Consider the following 23153-nt stretch of genomic DNA (forward strand, 5'->3'; position numbering starts at 1 on the left):
TAAAATAGTGGGTCAGATTGGTCCTTTCTGTTAAATATAAGTTAACAAAATTAATGGATGATGATGTGACACAACTTAAAGCTAACAAGGGACCAATCTAACACATCAGCTTTAAGCTGTGTCACATCATCATCCATTAATTTCGTTAACTTATATTTAACGAAAGGGACCAATCTGACCCACTATTTTAAAAGTTAGGACTAATGTAAAACACTTTTATAACGAGGGACTAAATTGAGATTTTTCAACCAAAGTGGGGACTAAATTGGCTATTAAACCTAAGTTAATCTATTAACATAAATTAGATGACTCTATCCATTATATTATTAGGCAAATCTTGCAATATACATTACACAAGTTTATTTATATACTAATTAGACGAGTCTAATAATACACATTAAACGAATATGTCAATATACTGATTAGACGAGTCTAACAACACCTATTGAACGAGTTTATCAATGTATTGATTATATGAATATAATAATTCACGTTACATAAGTATATTATACTAATTTATATTTTTAACGGGTTAAATTTATATATTTCTGCATATCCTTTATATTTTTAAAGAGTCTACTATATTTTTGCACACATTTTATCCTTTATAATTTTACAAATTCTCCTATTTATTTTTTTATAGATATGTTATCTTTTAAACTTACAATCTGTACATTATTTACTTGGGGTATAATTTTTTATATTTATGTTATTAATATTTATTATAATAATTTTAAAACAGTGGTAAATATATGGAGAAGATTTTGGGTCTAAGGAAAAAAAACAATAAATTCTATTTTATTATGATGAAAACAAAATATAAAAATAAACTATTTGCTTATTAATTTAGTTATAATTAAGATAAAAAACCATAATTTATAGTAAGAAAAATTTCATGTACAATTTGATATTTTTACATGTTAACTTTATTTGCACATATTTATAATATATATTGTTGTATTTAAGTATTTGAATTCTTTTCTAATGAAAATTTTACAAAAAAATATAAAAATTGTTAACTACAATTCCTATTACATATTGGTGTCCAGATTTGATTACAATTTTATGGACTTTCAAGTAAATTAAGAATCACAATAAATATGTCACTTATTCAAATAATTTCACTTTCTTAATAGATATTTTATTTTTATCTACTATGAAATACAACCATGTAATTTATTTGAGGATAAATTTGAAATAAAATCATTAGCATTTATTTTAAAAATTAAAAAATAAACTAATTTAGAAATTTTATCAAAGACAAAAATTACCTTCATTTTGTGTCAAGAGATATATGGTTACATGTCCATATTAGTATGTTTGATAGAATATCATCACAAAAGGATGAGAATTATGGAGTTTGTGTTCACAAACCATTATCTTCTACTAATTCTCCCAGTTTCAGGTTATTGTCTACTGGATTCACATACGTAAAATATTAATATAGAGTTATTTTGATGGTCCAGATTCTCGCTGTATTCTTTTTCTAAATTGTTGGATAATTTAATAAACTTAAAAAAACAATGGTAGACATGTGTGTTTCATGGTTATTCTGTGATCACACTACTATGTTGGACCACTTGTTTTGTTGTGACATGATATGGCACTTTCAACTCTCTAGTTACACCCTTCAGTCATAAGACTTCTTTCACTACATTTTTCATGTAATATACTTTTCACTACATTTTTCATGGTAATATACTCTTCTAAGTGACCTCATTAAAAAAGAAAAAGAAAAGATGTTTGCATATGAAATATCATTCATCGTATTGGATCACTCAACTTATGGTGAGAAGCTAGAGTTGTGGATATGGATTTCAAGTTTGTCATCCCAAACTTATCAAGAATTTTTCTGAATCCCTAAATCATGTCATTTAGTGATATTAATCTTCAAAATCTTTCTTGTAGCTCTAAGATTCTTCGTATCGAATTCGCTATTCACTCAACTTTAACCTTTTCAGCCTCAAGCTTATTGTTGATTGATATTTTAGAATATTATCAACATACAACAACAATACTATAGGAAATATCATACTAGTTATGTCCAAAATCAATACTATAAGTGAACTTATCAAATTGCTTGTTCTGTTGCCTTTGAGATTGTTCCATACCATAACAGTCAACAATATGCATCTCACTCTTTACAAAATTGTCCTATTGAATATTTCTGCTAGGAGTTCCTACAAACATCTTGTGCTTGCTATAATGTCCTTATGAGACGTGTTGGATAACTCTAAAACCATTATTAGTTGTCAACCTCTTCTCAATATTGGAGCATGGAGAAAGCGGTGGAGAAGAGAAGATCATATGACTTCATAAAGTCATTTAATAATTCAAAAGATTTTTTAATTTTAAGGTTACGTAATTCAGAAACTTTTTCTTAAATGAATTTTTAATTATGTAATCTAAAATCATTCTAAAGTCATTTGACTTTCAAATTTTAATAATAAAAAATCTTTTTCAGATTATATAATCCAAAAGTTGTTTTACTTTTACCATTCAAAAGTGATTTAATGAGAATTTATTAATTTATGAAGTGCAAAAGGAAGTCTATAATAGCGAGAAAAACCTTAATAGTAGAACATTAAACTGATTTTTTTTTTTATAATAAGGAAATCCACCATAAATTATGGACCATCTTTCATTTTCTTTCATGGTTTTCAGCACACCAAAAGTACTTTGTATCCATATCCGTTTCAACATTTTGTAAAGATTACATTGTATAATTTCTGGATGGAGGGGAATCTTTAGTCCCAAATTCGATCACCGAACAAATAATTTCTAATGCCATGTTTTAATTTGGCACCATTACTCCAAGTTTAGGAGTAAAAGGAAAATTCCAATCTTCATGTCCTTTCAAGCTGCTCAGTACCTCCATCACATGGTGCCGGACTTGTCCACTGCTGGCGAACATAGCTACATCATGCTCCTAATCACTTACAGTTTGCCACCCCAAGCATCAACTTTCTTGCGTGTGCAATGGTAAGTTGTGAAAGCATCATATTAAAAAAATACAAAAAAAAGAAAAAGTTACAATTGAATTCAAAAGAAAAATCAGCCCGATGAGCCAAACAACCAGCCAACAAATTTTCACTTTTATATATATAAAAACAACAGATTAGTACAAGGACCCTATCACGACCCCGTTGTGTTCTGCCATCTCGAGGGCCAAGGAGGGAGAAGGCAATTCTAGCATTTCTCATGCTGCACAAGCAGCCGCCCAAGAATCGAAACATCCACAAGATTACAAAGGCTCTCATGGAGATGGTTTCCAATCAAATTGAAGATTATTAAAGCCATTTACTGCTCCTAGCCCACTAAGTAGTTGGGTTGACAAATCTTGCTGATTCATAACTTGCTCGCGAGCAAGAGATGCCAGTCCTCCCCTTCCATTCATTATGGAATTATGTCCCATTACAGGTCTCATTCCATTGCTCATACCCGATGGACCAAGACACATTGTGCCATAACCACCAACCCCAACACCTGAATTACTGTTCACAGCCCCATTACCCACAAGGCCACCGTTATTGTTGAGCCCTGAATTGTTACTCCCTTGTAGAATCCCGTTTACATTTTTCATGTCGTTTCCAAGAGAACCAGCCATTCCACCTGGGCCGTTCATCTGGGAGGACATCATCATTTCATGAATGATTTTCTGGACTGAGCTCTGGGCATCCGTCGTGTCAGCTTCAGCAGGGAGAGAAGTCTGTTGTTGTTGCAAGGGAATATTGGCAGGTGAATTTGCCGCACCCATGTGGTTTCCAGAAGTTAATGCCGGATGAGATGTTTGTGGATTGTTAGATGAGGATGGTGTGGGTGATTGAAAAGGGGATGCATTTGGCTGCGCTTGTGGAACATTACCAGACGAACCTGGGGATGGAATTTGAACCGAACTACCCCCATAAGGACTGCTTGCATTGTTCATTGAATTTTGCCTAGAATTCACAGAATTCTGGTGGAGAAGTCCAACAATGGTGCTTGTGGTGGTTGATGCAGATGCTGCATTGACAGAATTATTTACATTTGTCACACCATTGGTGGAAGTAATCTGCATCGCAGCAGTTTGCACAGAATTTTTATCACCACTTGAAGTATGGGGAACCATATGCGGGAGTGGCTGCTGAGGCTGTGACTGCTGCTGTAAATGATCTTCAGACTGTTGTGCCTGACTATGAAGTCCAGATGAACCGCTTGTTCTACGAGGAAATTTTGCTAAGCTGTCTGATAAAATGCAACAAAAATACGATTCTAAATTCAGTATTATTACAGTCAAACAACTGGCAACTATGCATTAAAAAACTTCCCGACGATTTCAAACTCAAATTTATCAAGTACCAAAACTTATGAAGAGTTTTTACACAGTTTCCCTAGTCCCAAACAACAAAAGAGAAGCATAATTTGTACATTGTTACTTTTATAGTGTTTGGTTAGAGAAAAACTGGAAAGGAGTACAGTGAAAAATAAGGAAGCCAAAATACCTCCCCATTTTTTATGTCTTTTATATTTGGGGAATTGGAAGGGGAGGGAAAATGCTTTGAGCCAATAAACAGTTATGACTAATTTAACCTTGGTCGCTTGATGGATTTATTTGTTTACAGTATACTAGTAAATTATTTCATCCACCCCTAAATACAGTTTCTTCCCTTGGAACGAAACAAACACTATTATAGCAAAAATTGGTTTGACCAATTGCTCTTACCATCTGCCAACCAGCATGTAATGACTTGAGAACTTCTATAAACACAAGACGCAGTTAGCCAATTAAATACCCAAGCATATTCCAAGAATGAGAAAAAGGAATTACACCATATGATGTTAGGATATATGGAAAATGTAACAATAGTATCTTCATTATATCTTTAGAATAATTTAGACTATCTTAGATTTTCTTGTCAGATTGTTCTCATATTTCCTACTATAAAATTATTTGTTTTTTTATTTAGCATGATGATCTAGTACATAAATAAGGGCCAGTGGTTTGGTTCTTCATCATATGTTAAGTCAAGAAATATCATTTTCTCTAGTCTCCCTTTCCTCCCTCTATACCTAAAATCCTATTATTTCAATATGGTATAATTGCAGTACCACCTTCAGAGACCTAGAATACTCTGCAGCTCAGTTTCTTAAAATCACTCATTTTTAATAAATAAATATACATTGTCTAAGCCTGATGATTTTAATCAGATGTGATTGGACCACAGTGGTCCATGTGATCTGGCTCATAATAGCTCGTGATAGCAGCACTATCCCCATGTGTTGTGTTGGACCAACATAACCAAAGTGGAGTGCTTTCCATGGCGAAAATTGTGTCTACCGTCAGTGTGCTACTATATTCACATGTCAACGACACATCCTTCTCAGGTGAAAGACAACCCTGAAATTCAGTGTAAGTTCATTGGTTATGGTGTGTGTGGGTGGTGGGGTGGTGGGGGGGGCAATTTGTACTTTCCAACCCTTATAACCTGTTTTGCTCATTCCTAACCTTGTCTCGTCACTTCTTTGAGCCCTAGTCTCTGTTCAGTGGTTCGACCTTGCTCATGCATAATACATCTAACTAATCTGACACCGTTCTCTGGCACCATCTCGGATATCATGTTATCCCTTGTGTTTCTGAAACATGAGCCTCTACTCTCAGATGCCATCTCAGGTAAATTTCTGAAGTATTCCAGTACTTTCTTAGTGTTTCTGATCTTGCTCTGTTCTCTGAAATGCTTTGCTGTGTTGGTTTGGTTCTATTCGGTTCGCGGTCTAACTGTTCTCATATTTTCTTTTACTTATTGCTCCACCTTGTCATTATGTTCAAGTACGGTCGTCACCTTGTCATTATGTTACAGTACATGCTCATTCTCACAGATCTTTCATGATTTCTCTGTTCTCTATAACGAACATATGAATGTCTATAATTTCCAGGTTTTATGTGCACATATGAAATTATGAATTGATTAACTCGCATATAAAATTTCACAATAGCTCAACCTACTACAGCTATTTATAATATCCAGAATTGATAAATATGATCAAGCATCAAACTCAATCCCAGGTGCAGCCTAGTCACTTGCCAGTTTTAGTTACAACATGCATTTTGGACCCAATTTTTCACAAATACAATCTGCCCTTCCAAGCATGATTGACCTGAGACACTGGCCTGCATCAAGCTCAATCCCAGGTGCAGTGCACCTGCAAGGTTTTTGTTCCAAAATGAAATTTGACCCCAATTTTTTCACAAAGGCAATCTGCCCTAATAAATGTGATTGACCTTAGCACTAGCCTCGTCTCCATCCCAAACCATTTAATGTTTGTCAGGATTTCTTTAGCAGTATCAATCCTTCCATTTTGTTCACAATGTTTTGTATAGAGATGAATTGGCTAGGATTTATACTGCAAACCTTCCATTTGATGCAAAGACTAAAAGAATTTGGAAGTTTAAAAGAGAGACCGCATTGACAGAATCTGAACATATTTTTTGCAACTGATAACGATTCTTGTTGCGATCTGAGAACAGGACAGTTTGTATACTAGTTTGTCTGCAAACTTTACAACAGTAACTGACAATTGTTGAGGGCCCAATCGTACAATAGGACAGATAAGATGACTGGCTAACACAATACTTACACTAATGGTGATTTCTCTGATCTCACTAATGGATTCCACCCAACTCTCTAGGATTACAATCATATTTTTGGCACAGCCATATTATATTTAAAAGGTTTATTTTATAAGTTTAAAGCATAGCAAACTTATACCTTTTAGTCTGCGGAGCATTACAAAATATGAAAAATATCCAAAAATTGTTTTAGAATAGCTTATGAGTATATTGTATATTAGATTTCTCAAGATTTGATTCTATATTCCGGATATTTCATTATTTGTTTCCTCATTGACTATTGGTATAAATAAGGTTAGTGCTTTATATTCTTAATACTATAACATGATGACATCAATATTTCACACTACATTAATAAACAAACAAAAAATCCAAATAATGATCATAATGGACTGAGATGAACTGACAAGCGACACTTCCATGTCACAGAAAATGAAAGTGATCACTCTCCTCCCCTCTTACATTAGTTATGTTACCCTGTCATTTGCGAGAATTGGAACCTTTTGACAAGGTGATCACTCTCCTCCCCTCTTATTTATAGGAAGAAACATGCCTTATTTCTTTTACCAGCTACCATAACTAATGTAACAAACTCATTAACAAAAACTAAAATTATGCTAAGACATAACAACACGAACAGACACCTAACGATAATCCTTACCTAACGATAATCCTTACTTAACGATAGTCCTCAAGATGAAGGGCAATGCCAGCTGCTGCTAAAAGTCCATATCAGTATTCAGGTTGGTTCAAGCATAATCACCAAGCCAACAAAACTGTAGCCAAAAATTCATTTTCGAATGTTCCTACGATGAATGCAAATATGGATCAAACACACAAATCATAGAAAATCACTGCCATCCCTTTTCAGAGTCATTGTTCTTCTTGGTCCGTGAACTTAGAAAAAGAACCTTCTGTTTTTTCTTGTCCTTCATCACTAAGGTCCATTCCTTTGACTCACTTTCTCGGGTTTGACACATGAGTAAAACACCTCTGGGTGTTTGGTGATAATAAACTTCAGTGCTAGTGGCATGGTCCATTACGTCAAAAAGTAACCAACTATTTATAATTACAAGCATGTCCTTGTCTGCATCACCTTGCCAGCAGCATTTCCAATATGGAGTAGGGGATCTACACCCATCTTCTCTGACTCTAGCATAATTCTGACAAACGTATTAGCACCAAGGTGTAGCAGTTCTCCTGATAGCGCTTCACCAACACAAGAACCCAAGCTGATACTAGCCCTGATGACATCTTTTAATCATTTTTATGAACAGATCCCTATAGCTCTCCAAGGAATATCTTCCTTCATAACAGTGCCTAATTTGCAGAAATTTGAAGGTTTTAATATCCCCAATGCCAAAGGCTTCAATTCTCTTGCAAATTACAAGATGATCTCTCTTTTCCCTCCCTTTATTCTTTAACCCACTAGCTCACGGGTGCAATTGACTAACTCCTCAATAACAATTACTTGATAACTATTACTAACAAACACCCAAAAAAAGATAAAAACCTTGGGAGAGCCCAAAACCTTGTAAACCCCACATTAGAATCGCATACTACCAATGTGGATTTCATGTCTCATCCAACAATTTGGAACTGATATCCCAACACTGTTTGCAGTCTCCCGTCTCAGCACAGCTTGGCTATGCACTAGCCTTTTGGGGGTGAACACGGCAATGCTGGAATCACCACTGGCTCCTCTCTTTGGCGGCTAGGAAACATGCAAGAAGGTTTTATACCAAGGGATAAGAACCTTGGGAGAGTCACACCAAAAAAGCTAGGTTATGTAATTGGAGGCCCAAAGCCTTGTTCAATATCCTTCACTAGAAACCCATATTTTTAATGTGGGCCCGTACCTTCAAATTGGATCCTAACAGTTTGCCAGTATACTTTATATTTTTAATTTGGATTAACATGGTTATCATAGAGACATGATTACATCTGACAGTTAGGAATATTTTGCTTAGTCTGGATAATAATTATGAAACCTGTACTTTTGTAATAATAGTTGAGACTAACCTGAATTTCTTTAGCCAGAAACCATAGGAAGTAAATAAATAATTTAGCCCAACATAAACTATAAAGGTGTATGCAATGAGGATTTCCACATCTATATGAAGCCCATTGTTCAATTAGAAAATGGAACGTTGCAGCAACATATGTGGATGAGATAGCTGGGGCTTTTGATAAAACATGACACTATTTCATAACCATACTAATATCCATGCTCACAAATGTATTTCAAACCAGTAAAAAGATCATTAACTTACCCATGGGTCCAGTTCGTGTTTCTCTGCTATAATCTATCAGGTCTTTCATACTATTTACCACTTCTGATATCTGCAACATGAGAGAAAGGAAGCTTTGTCAACTTAACTCGGGAGACCCTATTACTTAAAAAAATTCACTTGAGAACATATTTCATTAAGCTCGTGATTCCATAATTTTCCCAATAACTTTTTATTTACTTATCCATGGAAAATCTAAAAAATAAAACTCTCTTCAGGTAAAATTTAAGTAATCAAAGGGAAACTTTCATAACCACTCCTGAGAATTGCCAAGAAAATATTAAACATAAGAAATAAAAATCTACAGTTGTCAATCTTTTCATATGCAGCAGTTTAAATCACAATAGGATTCAACTTTCAATATTAAAGGACACATCTCAACAAGTAGAACATTACCTGAAGGCACCGCACATATCTCTTTGTATATCCTAGATCATTGACCAATGGAACTTCCAAAGCTTTTGCCAACTGACGGGCTGATGCAACAAACCTGGTAAAGCATTAAAGCAATACATAAATTAAGGAAAACGAACAGAGATTATTAAATCAAGTGAACTTATTTTTGTTAGACCACAAGTCGATCAAGGAAAAGGCATATCCGATACATCCCTAAAAGCCTAAATATGATGAGAGCTTACTTACACATGCAAATTTCTTAATACCAATACCAAAGTTTAGAAGTCACATAAAAACCGAGGAACAAATTTTCTTTCAAAATCAAAACAAATGTCTGACTGTAGCACAATATAGTTAAAATCAAGATTAATGTAAAGATTGTAAAGGACTCAAAATCCTAAATTGTGGGATAGATTTTACTTTCTACAAAAATTTGATACACACACACACACACATATATATATATATATACCTATGAAAATAACATAAATAACTAAAACAAAATTGATCACTTTGTCATTACTTCTGCAAACTTCATCTTATAAATGACTCAAATTAGAACAAAATCAAGGGATCTTCATTAGTTCTATCTCCTTCATGAAGAAAAACCGTGCCAATGCCATGAGTCATTGACTGTGATTGCTTTTTGGTGACCAACGAGATGCAAAAGCAAAATCGTGCCAGTGGCATGACTTGTAACTACAGTTGCTTTCCAACAAACAAGGAGATGTGGAAGCAAAACTGTGCCAGTGTCGTCAGACTGAGTGCAAATCAATTCCCTTGAACAAGGAGATATGGAAGAAAAACCATACTGATGCCATGAGTCCTCGAGTTTGACCGGTTTCTGAATTTCTTACGAAGAAACTTTATGTAGAAAAACATTGTGTCCTTATATTTCAATTGGGTTTGGGTTTTACCTAGAAGTTGTACATGCTTTTGGAAGTGAGCGAACAAGGAGATGTGGAAGAAAAGCCATACCACTGGAATGAGTCCATGAGTGCGAGCAGTTTCTGAATTTCTTAAGAAACTTTATGTAGAAAAACATTGTGTCCTCATATTTCAGTTGGGTTTGAGTTTGAATTGAAAACTGAGACCCGAAAAGTTGAACAAGCTTATGGAAGTGTGGCATAAGATAAACAACGAAAGCTCAGATCTGAACAATTCCCTGATTTGCTCAACAATCCCCATAATTTTACTGTACTACGATCACACACAATTTGAATCAGAAGTGCTATACAAGACTGTAGAATTGGACAATTTCACAATGTAAAACACAATCACTAACATTGGTGTAGCAATTCCTAAGTTCTTGTAGTCTAAGACAAATGCACCGGCTGGAACCACATATGAGAAACTTTAAGGATAGATATTTGCTATGGACATGGAAAAGACAAATGTTTCCCCCTTCTCCCATTAAATATATGTATTAATCAAGGATAGGTAGACTTTAAATAAGCCGGGACATTTGTTCTCTTATTATACCAAAAAATAAAAAATAAGATTTTATTAGAAGCCACTATGAACACATTCAGTATAAGATTCACATAAAAGATGCCGTAACAATTCAGGAAATCAAGATGCAGAAACTTACCACTTAAGAAACAAATAATTACAAGTTTCAAGAGCAGGAACAATTTAGCAAGTATATATAACAACTTCATGATTAGATAATGAATAAAATACTGCAGCTTAGACCTAAGCAGAAAGAACATAAAGGAAAAGCGGACTCACATATTGCAATTACTTTGTAACTCTGGAACCGATAAATTGGGTGTCGCATTTTGAGTAATTGCCTGGTATTTTTGAGCAACTGCTCCAAGCTGACTAATCTGCATACAACAATAGAATACATATAAGAATAAATAAACATCGTGTACAACACTTGGTCACTGTCTTTGAAACCAATAATCAAAATATATAAGTCTGCTTAATCTGAATTCTCCTTAATCTGAACAATACATATCACAAACATATAAAGTCTCGCTAAATTCTAAGCCTAAAATATCAGTTAACCATCATAACAAACGTCTTGTATTCATATATTGATACATCATCAGGATATAAAGTCTCTCTACAATTAATATTTTATCAAAAACCTGAGGTATTAACAGTCTTCTAGGAATGAGCTCTTCATGTCGCCGAGCACAAAATTCCCAAGAGCATATCTGAAAAGGAAATAACAAACAAAATGTCAACTATTTTTTGAAATACAGAAAATATCACTAATAATGTATGCTGAATTTAAGTTAAAAGCTAAAGGTAATTCTAAGAAAATATCAATAATAATATCTACTTACTTTTAGTTAAAATCTAAAGGTAATTCTAAGAAAATATCAACAATAATGTGTGATGACTTGTAGTTAAAATCTAAAGGCAATTCTTCTTATTCACAACCTTCAGGTCTGGAGAAAAAACTATTCGAAGCTGACCATCACGAACAACACGAAGCTGCTCAAAAACACTTTCTTGTATTGCTTTTGCATAATCTAGGACAATCTGTCCAGAGGAATTATGGTATTCTCGAGGCATGTCAACATAAAGGAGCTCTTCCAGAGTACCACTTTCATACTTTATTTTGAAAAGCCTAGGCAGAACCTCTGCAGTCGCTTCTGAAAACACATAAAAACTTCAGAAAGGGGATAATGACGTATAATCATATTTGTAAACATTTGAAATGCTCAAAAATTCAAAATCACTAGCGGTAAGATAGTAGCTGACCAAAACATAATGGGACCGAGTTAAACTGAAAAATTAAAATAACAACTTACCAAACCCACGGCCAGGTTTGCGATTACATATTTCACAGTGCCATACATCCTGAAAAAATTTAAAAATCAATGTTAGCTAAAACTAACGCTTAGCTTCATAAACTTAACATGGTTGCACTTGATTCTCGTGTTCAAGACAATAGTAGCTTGACACATAATAATATGGCAATCACAACTATAAAATCAAGATGCAAATATAGGAAAATAGTAGAATGGAGAATGGACTACAGACATTATTGAATAATCAAGAGACTAACTTAGATGAAGTTATCCAGGCATCAGAAATAGTTTATAAGGTTTTCTCTTGCAGCAGACCTGAGGGAAAACTCCAGTAGTTTGTCTGCCACTTCCATACATGGAAACACACCACTTCTTTTTGGCATTCGGAGCAAAATACTCAGCAACAAATTTCCTCCAGAATTCAATGTTATTATCCTGCATAGTAAATGCATCATTAATAAGACATAAGATATAGATATTTAGAGAAAACACAATATCAAGAATAATCTCACTTCAGGTCTATGCTGTTGCTGATACATGTAATGGGTCAGCCGCCTAGCACACATTCCAGGTTCATAAGGTGGCTTCACAGGAGACCGCATATTCTGCTGTTGAAACTGCTGTGGTAGATGGGGTCGTTGTTGAGGCATTGCCTTCAAGAGTTGTTGTTGTTGCTGTTGCTGCTGCTGATGTTGTTGATATTGCAAAAGTCTCTGCTGCTGTAAAAGATGATTCATGTGAGCAGCAGCAGCCTGAGACGATTGCCTTGACATGTGGAGAAGTTGTTGTTGCTGCTGTTGCTGCTGCTGTTGTTGCTGCTGATGCAAAAACTGCTGATCAGTATGTTGAGGCTCCATTTTTACTGCTGCCATGTTTCTCATTGTTTGAAGCTGTTGAGGTTCCAACTTCACCTGAGCAAGATTCCTTGAAGGCAAATGCTGCTGCTGCTGCCCAAACTGGTCGTTGTTTACCTGTGGCTCCAACTTAACCGATCCAACACCACCCATTCCACCACGAATTGACTGAAAATGCTGTTGTTGCTGCTGAGCGTTCAGAGGAGCAGAGAACTGTTGCATTGATGGTTGACTATGCTGAAAACTCTGAAGTTCGAGTTGCTGGGAATGCTGTTGATCTGACATCATCTGATTACCAGAAGCATTTGAAAATTGTTGACTCTGACCTTGACCAGATGAACCCGGGTTACCCAAATTCGATTGCAAAGTATTGCCAAAATTGATTCCACTGCCAACACCAGACAGCGGATCCGATTCCGCCCCAACATCAACCCCTCCACCGCGCTGGCTGTTCCCATGGCCAGCTAGTCCAGAATTCGGAATTCCATTCGGAAAAGACTGATTCAATAAGGAAGTTACATTAGACATATTACCTATCATGTTCATGTTGTTAAACTGGTTTCGCTGCGCAACCAGTGAAGGGAACGAAGTTTGTGAAGGCACAGGGCCACCTTGACCCCCCAACATTCCGGAATTCGATCTCAAAAGTGACGGCACAGACTGGGCACCAAGAGGCGTAGGGGGGCCAGGAGGAACCATTCTCTTCACTGTCACTGCCCTTTCAAAACCTAAGCCCAATAATTACCACAGTCAAACCCTCTAACACTCAAACCACACAACGTTTCATTTCAACCCAAAGTCCAAGCCCTTGCTGCGCTTCCGAAACAAACTCAAACATTGAAATGTGCACACTCCAAACACCTTCCGCATGAGTCTGCACAATACACCAATTTTCAGATCCAAATCATCACCAACAGTCAGCAAAACACCACCGGGTAACAATTAGCATAAATAAACAAAGTAATATAATAAATCACATTAAATACCGAAATCCTTAAAAAAATGTCAAATTAGAGCCTCTCCCTCAACCAAGTCGTAATTGAAAAGGAATGATATCAACAAATAAAAGAAATTTAACTTAATTTAATCAAACTAAAATGCGCGGTTGAATTTAAAAGAAAAAAAAAACCTAAAAGAACAGAAAACAGCAGCAAAATAAAAAGGGGTCGATCGAGCCCTAGGTGAAGCGAATCAACGATCCACGTCTCGGAAGAAAGAAGGTGAGTTGGACTCAGAAGAACCTACCGAGTTGAAACCGAAGAGAAAACAGTTCTGAGAGGAAAAAAATGAGAACGGAATGGAAAAGGAATTTGAATTGTGCCGAGAAATATGAAGAGTTGAGTTGAGTTCAGCTGAGTATAGCCGAGTAGAGCTGAGTTGAGTTGAGTTGAGTTGGTCCTTTCTTTCTAGGGTTTCTCCTTCCTCTTCTTGTTCTTGTTCAGTGAAGGGCCCTACTCTGTTCTCAAGCTTAGGTCCTTTTTAGAGAGAGAAAGTAGAGAGAGAATGGTGTGTTGCTGCGGACGTCAAGATTGTATTCGATCTGATTGAATTTTTCTTCTCTCTCTTTCCTTTTTCTTTCTTTCTTTCGTTTTCTGTTTCTTTCTTCTTTATAATATTTAGTTCGAGCACACTCAAGTCAAATCTTATTCTTCCATTTGGCTTCTCTCTTTCTCTGTTTTCTACATGAACCTTGCTTTGCCGTCCATCCTCACCTCATCTCGGCCGTTCATTACCATATGTTTTTCAGTTTATATATTCACTATAAAAATACTATATTTTAAAAAATTATGAAAAATAAAACTTTGATTGAAGATCTTTTTATATCTTCAAATTTTAGCTTAAGTTTTATTTTACCTTAAATTTAAAAGTCATATTTTATCTCAGTTTAAAATAGTTTGTTTTTAAAGTCTAACTGAATACAGATTTTGAAAAGTATTTACATAAATAAATGTTAAGCTCAATAATCATTTATATCTTTAATATATTATTATTATTATTATTATTATTATTATTATTATTATTATTATTCATATGTTTAACTTTAAAATTAAAAGATCTAAGAACCTATATATATTAACACTTTCACCATAATTCTAAAAGGGAAGTTCTAAAAACTTATATATTAGTTCTTTAACGGACTAATCTTCGCTGCATTTAATGTTTGATGTTATATTTTGTTTATTATACTTATTACCTTTTTATATTTTTGATAATCTAAGCACTACAATGTCATTTGCAGATAGAATATTGTTTAATTCGTGCATAGTTAGTGTAGAGTTATTTTCTTATTAATATCTAAAACTTGGTTTATAAAGTTTAAAGGTTTTTCGATAATTTTCAAAAGATATTTATTATTTTGGTAAAAATATCAATAGTTTGAGGTTTTTACTTGAAAGCTTCAAAATATATTTTAGATTTAAATCTTTCATATTTTTATATCATAATTTCTCGTTTTCTTTGAAAATGTAAGGATGTAGTTTCTTCCTATCAAGATTTTTCATATAAAACATTTGTAATAGGAATTATTGATTCTTTTTGTATCCGAACTCTTTTGGAGTCCTTTCCTACTAAATTTAAGAGATTGTCTCTCATATTTACACTTGACACTAGTGTATATAGACTTATTGTTTCAGACACAGCAAACACACCTTGTCATTTAAAAAAATATTTTGTTATGATCCTTGTTAAAAAAAATCAACACCCATAATTTTGATTTTAAGTGTTGAAAACAATAAAGCATAGAACATGAACGTACTTTTTTTTAAGACACAAGCTTTGTTAATAACAAATCATGATAGATGGATGGAAATCATCTAATCACTAAACTCAAGGCTAAGATGATAGAAGAAGATGAAGTCTAAAAAGAAGACTCTTAATTTGAAGACTAAAATATTATAATTATTTTTTAGTCTGGTACAAATTGTATAGGTGTATTTTCTTCTTGTATTTTTTTTTTATGATTTTGTAAAGACATAAGTGAACTTCTTTGAAGCCTTAATTAGGTCTTGATTTGGTTTCAAAAGTCATCCCAGAACCCTAGAAATTTTGGCCAAGGTATGGAGAAGACATGGAAGAAGAGGATTCAAGCATCAAGTCTCATATCAAGTAGAATAAGCTAGTTCCTTGTATATGGTGTCCAAGAGTTGCTTAGAGGAGAACCAAGGGTGTAAGAGACAAAAGGGATGGTCATCCTACTCTTTCAAATAAAAACCCTAAGTTTTTATTTCTTGATTCACGTGTGAAGGCCTCCTTCTTCTCCATTTCAGAGACTTTCTTCTTCATCCATAAACACCAAAACAAGGGTTTCATCATTCTGTTGGGTGGTTCGGCAAGCGTACTAAATCATTTAATTAATAAAATCATGGTAAGAACATATATCATTTTTCTAAGAGACTCGTAATACTAGAGAATTGTGCGATTAACAACAAAAGTGATATCTGATAAATAGTCTACACAATCAGTAGTAGGTATTAGTAAGAAGAAAGATATTCACGGAATGTTTATACCTTAGAAAATCGTAACGCAATACCTATGCCTAAACAAAACATGAAGACATAAGTAAAACGCCAATCAGGAATAACTCTCTTACAAACTAAATGATATCAGCTAAACACACAAACAAAACAATGGAAAACTTAGAATCATGTACTGACGATGAAATCTTTTATACCAAAACAAATAGGAAATAAGGCATACTTGCTATACAATCTTCTGTTTGGACAATTGCTAATATAGACCAGTTACCTCTTCTTGTAAGTAACAAAATGAACGTTGAAGAAAAAAGAAGAATTGATCAGTTTATCAAAAGATGTTTCAAATGAGAAGTCAAATTTATTATTCATAAAAGCTCTGAAAGCATGTCTCCTCTAACAAAAGACATCATCCTATGACAAACATCCACGCCAATATTCAGAAAAGAACAGATCTCAATACAAGCTTCGTCAAACGGTCATATTATCAAATCTAAAGAAAAGTTTCGTCACAACGGCTATATCGTCAAGGTGTATAAATAGAAGATAAGAAGAAGAAGAAAGTGATGATGAGGAAAACGAGCTAAGTAAGAAGATATACGAGCATCAGTTGAGCAAGGAAATCTTTTGAAGCTACTAAAAGAAAAACTCCTCTAACCAAGGAAACAGTAAAAGAGAAGAGCTCAAGAAAAGAAATATGCTCTCAAGCCTCATTGTCATATCCACTCATCTTGTGAGTGAAGAGAAGAGAGAAAAAGAAAATAGAAAAAGTTAAGCAATACTCTTGAGCTTCATTGTATTATTTGCTTACTTTTGTAAAATGAGAAAAAAGAGTAAGGAGAGAAACACATGTGAGTGTTTAGACTGCTTTTCATTATAATCAACTCCTCTCTTCGAGAGTAACAATCTAAATGACTTGTAAGCAATCATTGATTGCAATTCTGAAGAGAATAAAAACACTTACAACTTGACTCAGTTGAGTTAAAGGAAATATAGGCAAGGTTACTTAGTACAAGGAGTGGTGCAAATACTCCTCCAAGTTTAGGGTAACAGATTATTTTTCATTAACTATGAAGAGTAGGAGTGGTGCGAATACTCAACCAGTTTAAGATGACAAGAGGTTATTTGCTTACTGAAGACCAAGAGTGGTGCAAATACTCAATTAGTCAAAGGTAATTAAGAACTACTTGTTGACTGGGAAACCAAGAGTGATGTGAATATTCAACTCGTCTAGGGTAACTGGAGGCTATTCGCTGACCAGGAATACCAGGAGTGGTGAAGAATACTTCACAACCATGAGTGAGTGAAACTCAATTAGATGATGTATCACAATGATACTGGAACCGTCTACGAAAACTAAAGCTTCTTGTACTAGATTTAATTAGGGAATTATGCTTAAATGTCCAATATTTCCTCAGTTTTGATATTTAGGCTTAATTTGACTATTAATTCTTATTTTAATTAATTTGAATTGTTTGAGACTAATTATTTTCGTTATTAATTGCAAGAAAATGTTTGGAATATTATTTTGGGACTTCAAGAGGGCAAAAACATCAACAATCACTCTCCACATACGCATTTTAGATTTAATTCAATTGTAAATTCGTTTCTATGTATTTTTGGACAGATTTGCACCTTTGGCCCAATTGTAGGTCAGATTTTGTGAGGCCCATTTTAGGGGCAGTTTTGGGACTTAGGTTTTATACCCCGAAGGACCAAAAAACGTCCCCTCTCATTTTTTTTGTTTTGCTCTTGGACGTTCTTCATGTCCCCCTTTTTGGGGGCTTTAGGTTTGCTTTTCATTTTCTCATTCTTGTACTGAATTAATTTCAATTGAAATTATGTTTCGTCTTTCTTCATTTTCGTTTGGTAATTGCAATTTCGTTTAGCTTGTTGTTTCGATTTCATTGCTGTTTCATTTAATTTTCATCCCCAATTTCATTGCAGTTTTGTTTTCCATTGTTGTTTACGTTTTTCCATTCAATTTCTGTTTCCCATTTCATATTTTCCATTTTCGGTCATATTTAATGTTGTTTTCAATTTTGTATTGTTGCTTTAATTACGTTTTCATGGAAGTGTAATTGTGCTTGGTTGGACATTAGAGAAATTGTATCGTTTCCATGAGATTTCTAAACCGTAATTGTGTTTTTGCTACTTAGACTTTGCATAACATTGAATATGTCATGTGCTTACAATTGGGTATATGCTTAGTTGCCTAATTGGTGATTAATCTTCACTTAGTCAATTAAACTATATGGTGCATAATTGATTTAATGTGTGCATTGCATTTGCTTAATTCGCTTTTATGAAAACATGGTTAGTCTTCGCTTAGTTGGTTAACTTGTGTTGGATTAGGAGTTAGAGCAGTAGGTAATTGTTGTTAATCAGTGATTGGTAGCATTACAATTGAGCTAGTGACCAATCATTTTTAATTAATGTTTGATTTCGTGCTTTAATTGGTTCATTTCCATTCACAAAATTGTCCAAAAACCACCCCTACCACTTGTTTGATCTAATGATTGAACCAAATGTTGGTCCTTGAGAGACGATCTAGGAGTCACTTCCTAGTATATTGCATTTCTAATTGCTTATTAATTTGATTCGGGTACGACCTCGATCATAAGGCTTAAATAACATAACAATAGACTTTAAACCTCAAGCTTCTCCATCCAACAGTTATCTTAAAATCTTGCATATCAAAACCCTTATTTAGCACAATACTAGCTTACTACTCTTACCCTATCATTACTCTTCAACTCAATATTATCCCTTTTTGGTTAACTAAGGTTCTATACAAGTTAAAATGACCATAAAATAGATCTCAAACATCAATTATCACACCAAAGTCCCTCCTCTAGAAATTCACCTATCAAAACCTCAATTTAGATTAAAAATTAGTCCAACAACACTCTCCATTTCCTACTTTCAACTCTACATTATATTTATACCTATGAAATATTAAAACAAAAGCATCCAAAGTTCACACCATTATCAAATCACAAGCATACACCAAAATATTCATCAATAGGCAATTATTCAACTAGCAATATACAACATCACTCAACAACCATTTCAATTAATATCATATTCAACCAAATATAAATTCATATTTCTCATACAAAAATTAAAGCGAATATTATACTACAAAAATATATGAAATTACCGATGGAATTATACCGATAGAAATAAATCCTTCAGTAAATGTGAGTTATAGACAAATTTTGTCAACTTTTAAAGTTTAATTAATGACGAATTTTACACACCGAATTCATGTTTCATTTATCGATAGAAAATTTGTTGATAAATTTGTCGGTAATACATGTTCCATTTACCAACAAAAAAATTTATGGGTGATGCATGTTTCAGTTACCGATGGAAAAATTTGTCGATAAATCTATCGATAATGCATGTTCCATTTACTGACTGAAGAATCCGTCGATAAATCTGTCGGTAATGCATATTTAGTTTATTGATAGAATTTTCCGTCAATAAATCTATGGGTAAAATGAGCTGCAAATTTCATGCCTAAATCTTGCATCCAACATCTCTTCATCTCCATTTCCATTAAAAACCCAAACTTCCCTATTTTTCTTCATTTTCACACGGTCACAACACCTATCGTCTTCATTTTCATTTCAAAAAATAGATCATTAGATCTACTCTCATGGTCAAAGCCCGGAACACCTCCGATCACCAACAGCGATGTAGATCAAAACTCTACCCAACGTTGGTAGCTCTCACATTAACACTCAACAGAGATTGCTAGTAGATAACGCACCACCCACTCCTCGAAGAGCTTCCATCACGCCACAAACGGGAATGTAGATGCACACATTTCACCATCGTTCGAGCATCACCCATATGCATCACCCACATGCATTTCCACCATTAGAACCTATTCGCACACAACAGAACCAACAACTCCACTGCCAGCTCGCACACCTAAATGGAATTCACATCATCAAACTAAAAGTTCAAAAATTAGGTTGTGAATTGCAATAGGGGTAGGCATATTTGATTTTGTTGGCCTGAAAAAACACAAACAAAAAAATTGAAACCCTTAAACAAAGGAGAAGAAAGAGAGATGAGGAAAAAGAAGATGTAGATCGCGGTATTTACCAATGGATTTTTCCTTTGAAAATTACAGAAGAATTTTTTTTTGTGTTTTAAAATAATGAAATTCGTTCTTAATGAAACTATTTATATTAAAACCTTTTAATATTAAAATAATTGAGTCATGTTACTTTTAAACCATTGTCACTTCTAAAATACCATTTTCTAGGACTTTACACTTCACCTACTTTATATCGTTATCCTTCAGCCCTATCTACATACCTTTTCACATTATGACAAGGGAGTCCTAAAATCACCCAAATCACACGACTTGCTCCATGAACTACTAGTTTGGCTGAGTAGCCCAACCCTTAGTTTTTTTTTTTTGTCTTTAACTACCCCTATTGCTTTGGGGACACAAATTTTGGTTCCATTGAAAGGTCGACGAATATCGCGTCAAATTGGTAAGTTTGGAAGTCTTAGGTGGTAAATTAAATCCAAATGTATTTGGATATTTTTTTAATTCATCCATAAGTCATTGGATAAATTTCAGAGCTAAACATGATTTTTTATTTTTAAGTGTATTATAATGTTGAGTGTTTTTTTTAATTATAACACATTTTGAAAGAAGCTGACGTGAATTCCATGAGTTTAACGCATGATTATACTTAGTGCAGTGTATGTTATTTGCTTCACGATTAAGTCATTGGATTGACATTGGAAAAATCCACTCTTACTACATTATTTCATTTTCTGGAAATTCGGGATTGGTTGCCAAATATTTTTCCTATTGCCATGTTTTTTTTCGGTGCATTTATAATTCTATAAGGTATAGGCCACTAGATTTTGAGGTATTTTTTGGAAAGAAAATTTAAAGCTGAAAATAGGATTAATTTGTTGGATAATTACATATTCCTAATCAATTCCTGATTTGAAAATTGGTTTAACGTTACAAGAATGCAAACAATTTGACATTGATTGCTTGTAAATTCTAACATTTTTTTCATATGTTGCCATGTTGATATGTAGGATGTCGTAGTAGATTTATAAGATGTTGTAAGGTTATGTGATGTCGTAGTAATTTTATATGGTGTCATGATGTTAGTTACATGTGATTGTTTAAATTTTGTTTCTTATGTACTCACGGTGGCGTTTTCGAGGAAGTCCTACTTTGGTAAGTAGGCCCTGTTTTGGTAAAGAGGATTGATGAAGTTCTGCTTTGGTTAATGGGTCCTATTTTGGAAAACAAAAAAGTCTTACTTTGGTAAGTAGGCCTTCTTTTGGTAAAAAGGATCGTGGAAGTCTTGCTTTGTTATATAGACCCTGTTTCGGTAAACAGGTAGAGTGGCTAGAGTACGAAAGAAAATATAGTGGGTGGTGGTGATAGCATGGTTTGTCTGGATTGAAGTATGGATTGAAAATATTTTATTATGTGGCGGATTTGATTTGAGTAAGGGTGTTATGAGCTTAGACAATAATTAATAATCATATTATTATATGTTGTTTTGGTGTTTATTTTGTTAGCTCACCCTTACATTGGTGGTTTCCACCTACGATGATCATATTTATACTATAGCAATTGATATTAGAGGTTGTTGATAATGTTGATGTTGTGTAGAGCGAGAGACGAGTGAGGAACTATTATCAGCGTTTTGAAAACATTATTAGACAATTAAATGATTTATGTTTTAGTACATTATTTCAAGTTATAATTGGATTAATTATTATTGTCACATGTTTTGTTATTTCACGGCAAATAAAATTTTAAATTTTCACTATATTGTGATGCTGTTAGACTTATTTTTCTAAATAATGAACGTTCTTTTACTTACAGTGACATCTAAATTAGGATGTTACAATTGTGTATCAAAGCTAGGTTTCAAAAATCTTTTGAGGTTTGCCTTAGTTTTCGTTATATATATATATATATATATATATATACTAAGTCAATGACACGTTTATATCAATTTATTATAATGTTTTCAATTCAGGAAAATTATTTTGGTGCAATGAGATCAGAGGGTTAAAAGTACATTGGTTTTAATTCTAGAAAATATAATGCACAGTTTGACATGTAAATTGGAATGATTTGATGTTTGGAACATTGTTTTTGAACTATGGTGTAATTTTTTGAAATCAAAAAAATTATTTAGAGCGTGACTTTTCAAAACAAATTTTTTTGAGTCGGAGAAAATATAAGATTCAAGAAAAAAATATCTAGAAAAATGATTTAGACATCAATTATTTTTAATAAATAAGAAGTAATATGTTAAATAGAAGTAATATGTAACACATTTGATTAAGTTTCATTATGGGTTGATTATAATAATAATATTATTATTATTATATATATATATATATATCATATATATATATATATATTTATTTATATGTGTGTATATAAATATATATATATATATATATATATATATATATATTTATATGTATATATATACTGCTATAAATATATTTAATTTTTTAAATAATTATTATATTTACTTATTATATTATATTAATGTATAAAAGAATTCTAGCTGGTTTATCGCTGGAAAGTTAGATTTACAGTCAGAATTTATTTTCAGGAAATATAATTTTTTTACCAGAACAGTATATAGTGCTACTTCCGTAAATAAAAAGACACAAATCGTGAAAGAGTACTCAAGTAGCACACTTTAATCTAAAAATTATACTATACTAAATATTTATAGTATAAT

General features: G+C 33.5%; 1 protein-coding gene across 1 annotated transcript; it reads right to left on the reverse strand.

Annotated features, from left to right (window-relative positions):
- Nucleotides 1-3023: 3023 nt before the first annotated feature.
- Nucleotides 3024-14535, reverse strand: LOC148204962 (transcriptional corepressor SEUSS-like). The gene is made up of 10 exons (XM_088101340.1): nt 14162-14535; nt 12575-13790; nt 12378-12497; nt 12063-12111; nt 11689-11903; nt 11391-11459; nt 11026-11123; nt 9295-9388; nt 8881-8950; nt 3024-4224 (listed from the first exon to the last, which is right to left on the reverse strand). Exons 2-10 carry the CDS (start codon nt 13613-13615, stop codon nt 3257-3259), a joined length of 2724 nt encoding a protein of 907 aa, XP_087957466.1. The 5' UTR covers nt 13616-13790; nt 14162-14535; the 3' UTR covers nt 3024-3256.
- Nucleotides 14536-23153: the final 8618 nt, after the last annotated feature.

The sequence above is a fragment of the Vigna umbellata genome, chromosome 1 (genome assembly GCF_029865625.1).
Source record: "Vigna umbellata cultivar VRB3 chromosome 1, Vumbellata_1.0, whole genome shotgun sequence".
Taxonomy (NCBI): Eukaryota; Viridiplantae; Streptophyta; class Magnoliopsida; order Fabales; family Fabaceae; genus Vigna; species Vigna umbellata.

Excerpts from the sequence above, each read along its gene's own strand:
- LOC148204962 (XM_088101340.1), bottom strand. The coding sequence starts at position 13,615 with ATGGTTCCTCCTGGCCCCCCTACGCCTCTTGGTGCCCAGTCTGTGCCG. Across the intron at positions 12,112-12,377 it reads CTACTGGAGTTTTCCCTCAG|GATGTATGGCACTGTGAAAT; the intron begins GTCTGCTGCAAG and ends AAATTTTTTCAG. Across the intron at positions 4,225-8,880 it reads AACACGAACTGGACCCATGG|ACAGCTTAGCAAAATTTCCT; the intron begins GTAAGTTAATGA and ends GCATTTTATCAG.